The sequence below is a fragment of the Mycetomoellerius zeteki genome, unplaced genomic scaffold (assembly GCF_001594055.1).
Source record: "Mycetomoellerius zeteki isolate Tzet28-1 unplaced genomic scaffold, Tzet1.0 scaffold332, whole genome shotgun sequence".
Lineage (NCBI taxonomy): Eukaryota > Metazoa > Arthropoda > Insecta > Hymenoptera > Formicidae > Mycetomoellerius > Mycetomoellerius zeteki.
The window spans coordinates 868,482-873,949 of record NW_017257319.1 but is presented as its reverse complement, the minus strand read 5'-3'; the positions used below and the strand labels follow the sequence as shown (position 1 = coordinate 873,949).

The window sequence follows — 5,468 nt, the reverse complement described above, 5'->3', positions numbered from 1 at the left end:
AGGTGCGCGGCCGGAATTTGAATGGAGAGCGTTCGGCTGGCTGCCAGGAACTCCTGACCAGAGGCGGAGAACCCCTGTTGTCTTGGCCGGTCGAAGCGAGGATCGATAGCGCAAAGTGCGTCGGTCGCCCTGACGTCCAGGAACGCCCGGAGGGAGGCAGAGAACTTCTCTCTATCCCCTGGTCGTCGTTCGGATTGAGTGCGCTTAAAGGAGCCGGCCTGTGCTATTGGAGAACTCTCCAAGAGAGACCAAGAACGCTTGACCCCTCGTTGCTTTAGCACAGTCGGTTTGCTAGGAGCAGGAGCTGGAGCGGACACGTGGTTTTTGAGCTTGATGCTGAGGAAAAAGCTCCTCGTGTCTAAAAATTCCCGGCTTTTATACCCGAATGTCGCTCCCACTCGTATTGTTTCGGGCGCGCTCGAGAATTCCCGCCGATTAGACAATACGAGTGGGAGACACGCGTTGCGAGCGGGGATCAACGCCGCGAGTTCGGCAGCCCTCGGTCGGCTTCGCGGGCGCTCGCCGATCGGTGTTCCGAGCGCGCGCCGACACCGCGATCGGTGGCATTCGGTCGCTTTCGCGAGTCGTCGGCTGGTACCTGTGAATTGTGCTTTTGATTTAAAATATTCGGGCGCACCGCGCCCTCATCGCTGCAATGCAGCGGCATCCGGCAGGTGTTATGCCGGGTATGATGCATTCTCTGGGGGTGCATCGTTACACCGTTATAAGTTGGTTTTTTCGGTAACGATTGGATAACGCGATGTTACATTTCTTTAATGAATAACGTTAATGGTAACGCAGTTACATTTTTTAAGTAACGGTAACTATTTGATTCGTTACTTTTATCCTTGTTGTTCACCGAATGTTGAACAAGGATGAAAGATACTCAGAGTTGACAGAGTCAAGTTTTGGAACGTACCCCTGTTAATGTACTGTCAAATGACACGTAAATACCCGAAAATAATGGTGATCTCGCTGCCCCTGCTTATCTTTTGTATTTGGCCCGTGATGTGTTTTTTTTGTACATTGAAAATTAAAACAAATATGGTTTTTTAAACCAAAAATCGTCTCAGAATACAGTCAAAAATATTCCTTGAAGGACATAAGATTATTTTGAATTATCTTGTATATCTCCTTGTCTATAAAAAATAGATATATCCCAAACAGCACGAAGTCGACTGTCAGTCGGCAGACAAAGTCTAAAGTCGACTTTAAAGTCAGACTGAATACCAATTTATAGTCGACTAATAGTCGACAAATGTCAATTTGTATAAGCCAGCGTTGAATAGGTTATGACAACCATGTCGAATTTTAGTCGACAATAAGTCGACTATCAGTCAAAGTTATAAGTCGATTTATTGTCGACTTTTAGGTCGATATTTAATTAATTATTATTTGAATAATCATAGTTTCATCAAAATCTGAGATTATTCGTCATTTTATATTCAATTTGCACAAAGATAATCATGGTATTCATATTCTAAATAGTTGAATAATCATCTTTGAATGGTAAATCCTTGTAAAAATTGAACATATATTAATTGGCGAATAATCACAGATTTATGAAACTGTAATGATTATTCAAATAATCATTACAGTACAATCATAAATAATCATTGCATTATAACCATAAATATCGGCCTTAATCAATTTATTATCTATGTATTTATTATTGATTAATTTTGTTTTAAATGGCATTTATCAAAAACTTAATCAATTTTATTTTACTTTAAATGTGTATTATATAACATCCATAAATATATATACATATATTATACATTAAATTTGAAGTATAATAAAAATTAGATGAAGTTTTTGATAAATAATTATTAGAATTAAAATTCTAATAATAAATATAGATTTTAGTAATAAGTATACAGATGAAGTGAAATTAATAATAGGTGATATAATATAATAAAACATTAAATATATGTATACACAACTACATAATATTTCAGTTCAAAATTTTTAAAATATAACTTTAATACATATAAAATCATATATTAATACATATACAAAATTCTTAATATATTTCTTTTTTCAAAAATATCCCAGTGAGGTATCAATCAAAATAAATCGAGCACACTGAAAATTAAGTAACAAATATTACGTTTTACATATAATTTTGCAATTTCTACAATACAACCTCAAATTTTGAAAAGCATTTCTTTTTCAAGAAATGGCCAAATATCCAAAAAAATACTTATAAATTGTTTCAATATGTTTCATATATTTATTTTATTATTTTCATAAACAATAATTGTAAGGAAATAAAATGATTACCTTGGATTATCGTCACCAATTACGTATTACACGATAAACCACGTGCAGCTGGCACGTTCTCACATCTCACATAACACACATAACCTGATATGAACATGAATGTACAGAACATGAATCGAACAGATCCAGAAGTAATTATACTAGCGCTGACTAACGCTGCTTAAGTTTCATTTAGCGCCAAATATAAATATCAAACAATATATTAAAATTATTATTTTATTAACATATGTGTATATACAATAATAAGATTGGAAGACCGCTTAACTTGTAGTCGACAATTACAGTCGACAAAAACCGTTCCATAAACAGTCGACAAAACGTCGACTATACAAGTTGACTTCAAGTCGACTAAATAAAGTCGACAATTAGTCGGCAAACAGTCATTTGTGCTGTTTGGGATTGTAATGTAATTGAAAAAAGATTTTTTAAAAATTGTATTTATAAAAATTAATAATCACATAATAATATATGTATTATTCATGTAAAAAAGTTATTTTAAAAACCGTTTTTCAGTATAAAACAAATTTGGCGATCTAGACTCCGAAATGTATTCTTAATTTCTGATGTTATATTTAACCTCACATCTTTGAGATGCAAACAGCAAAAATGTTCAAATATGATTCATTCAACGATTGAGAAGGTATAAATATTTATTAATATTCTTAGTTACTTTTCTCTTTACTGTATTTATACATTCTTTATTAATACATAGATAATACAGCAAAGGATAAATAAACCAAGTATAATGTCCGCTAATGGTGACACATCTCGTAAGTCTATCGATATTTTATGTGATTCTTTTACTCTACATAATAATATTGTAACACCTTTAAAATTACTTTTAGAATATATTATTTTGAGAATTATAATTTAAAAAATATTACAGAGAAAAATTCTTTCTCAATAATTAAGTATAAGAAACGTCAAAATTCATTCTTACTTTATCAGAATTAAATCATAAAACAGGTTGTATAGGTATCAAATCCAATCGTGGCATCAATTCAACCCTAAGAGCATATACTAGACTAGAGGAATCACCGATACTGACACAAGTCTCCTAAAGCGACATCCCCTTATTTCTTAGAAACTAACCTTTGCATCTTATTAATACTAATAAAAACATGATCTGTTTAGCTAATTAAAGAAGTACAAACTCATAATTCATATATTTGTGGCTTATTTCTATACCAAATCAGCTAAAAATAAATTCTATGAATCCGAGAAGGAAATTCTTACGGTGTTCTTTTGCAAATTGCGTAATTAAAATAATAGTGACTGTATTATTGATAATATTATGTCATTATAAATGTTTATAGTTTCATAAATTAGTTTTCTTTACAGAATAGGATATATCTTTATTTATAAAATAGGAATGTTAGCATTATTGCCTACTATGTCAGTTTTGGAGCCCATTTTGTCAAACGCTCATTTTTGCATGCCTTACGAAAAACTTAATTATTGCAAAATTGCAAACAGTATTATAAAAATTGCTTATACTATCTGATAGAAGACATTTTTTAGTTTATATTTATGTTTTTGAAGTTGTATTTTTACCTTTTGTTTAAGAAATATCGTCCAAAAATAAAGTGGTATGTTGGTATCGGTGACCTTCCTCTACTGGAAGAGGAATAAAGCGCTGAATGTGAAACCAACATCTATGCGAGAAAGAAAGCTATAGAGTCCCAAATGTTCGCAATACGCATGCGCAGCACCGTCGTCTGTGTGAATCGTACAGTTGGTTTAGTGTTTCTTACATAATTCGTACATTACACAGATGTGTAATGCGCATATAGTGTGCATGCGCATTGCAAACATTTGGGACTCTCTAGCTTTCTCTCTCGCACAGATGTTGGTTTCACATCTGGTATATGGGTAGCATAGGCAATTCCTCTTTCAGTGGTATATGTCCTAAAATCCAACCAGATTAAGAACACGTCAAAGAAGCTTGAATAATATTTCTTAAATTCTTCTAGTAATTTTGCATAATATAATGTAACGCACAAAAACAAATTCCCAGTTAACATATTCGCAGTTAAACATCTGCTGAGTAACAGTTTTTAGTTTAATTGGATTGATGTCACAATCGGAGTTAGTAATAACCTGTTTTGTAACTTAACTCTGATGGATTAAGCTAAGATGAATTTTATTTGTTGCGTTTAATATTGCTGAGGAGGACTCCAAAAAGAATCGAAACTATCAAAGCTAAAGCAATCATTGAAATGTCATTGTACATGATTCAAGAGAAAGAAAAAAATTTATTAAATATAAAGCTGATTCTACAATAAATCGGTGATTTTTCACATCTACAAATTGTTAATTATACAGTGAGTCGTTTAGATCGACTAATGAAGGAATAAATTCGAATTTGGCCAGTCTTATAAGAAAATCGATAATCTTAAGGTACAATTTCACGTGCTGCTAAAATAAGCAATTGGAGCGACAGATTTGGCACTATTATTCCAGTAGCTGAAATTTTGTAATTTATAGTTTGAACGGTTTCAACTATAAACCATGATATCATGCTACAAACATCAACCACTCAAACGCTGTTGACAGTGCTGCCGCACCATGTCGAGCGCATGGTGGAAGTATATTAGGTATACTCGTTTTCGAGACGAATTTCGTATCGTTCTGCGCACAATCGGATGTGGCCATTTTAAACATTTACATTGCAGTATCTTTGAAATGACATATTGAGGAAATGAGTATGTTCAGTAAAAACGTGTGACAAAATAGTGACAAAACGTGAAACAAATAGTTTCCGAAAAAAAGGATGCAGACATTTTGTTTTTATTTCCGAAGGAAAGAAGTTGGCGCTATGTCATTGTCGTTATCACATTGGGTGCATTCAGTACTACAACCGCTCACTGAGCGCTCAATGAGCGCTTGCATCTTATTAGTATATTTCGTTAGAACTAAAAATACCAAACAGACACAAGAGCTCACTGAGCGGTCATGGTACTGAATGCACCCAATGTGATAACGACAATGACATAGCGCCAACTTCAAATAATCGCGGCAACGTGGCAAGTATATTAAGGCTGCGGTCCACTTGACGCTACAAACGCTTCGGAGCATTCTTTGATTAGTCAATTTGTAAAATTCTTTATTTTGATTGATCGCTCAAACGCTTCAAAGCGTTTTGCTGGATTCACACTGCATCCGATTTTCGTCGTACATACGAC

The 5,468-nt window shown here is 33.8% G+C and overlaps 1 protein-coding gene across 1 annotated transcript in view; it reads left to right on the top strand.

Moving 5' to 3' along the window:
- The first annotated feature begins 2,833 nt into the window (after positions 1-2,833).
- Positions 2,834-5,468, top strand: part of LOC108725288 (cytochrome P450 4g15-like) — a 17,392-nt gene continuing 14,757 nt past the window's right edge. Inside the window, exons 1-2 of the mRNA XM_018452212.1 lie at positions 2,834-2,923; positions 2,996-3,053. Of these exons, the coding sequence (XP_018307714.1) occupies positions 2,900-2,923; positions 2,996-3,053 (82 nt within the window). The 5' untranslated portion in view covers positions 2,834-2,899. The remainder of the gene's footprint in view (positions 2,924-2,995; positions 3,054-5,468) is intronic.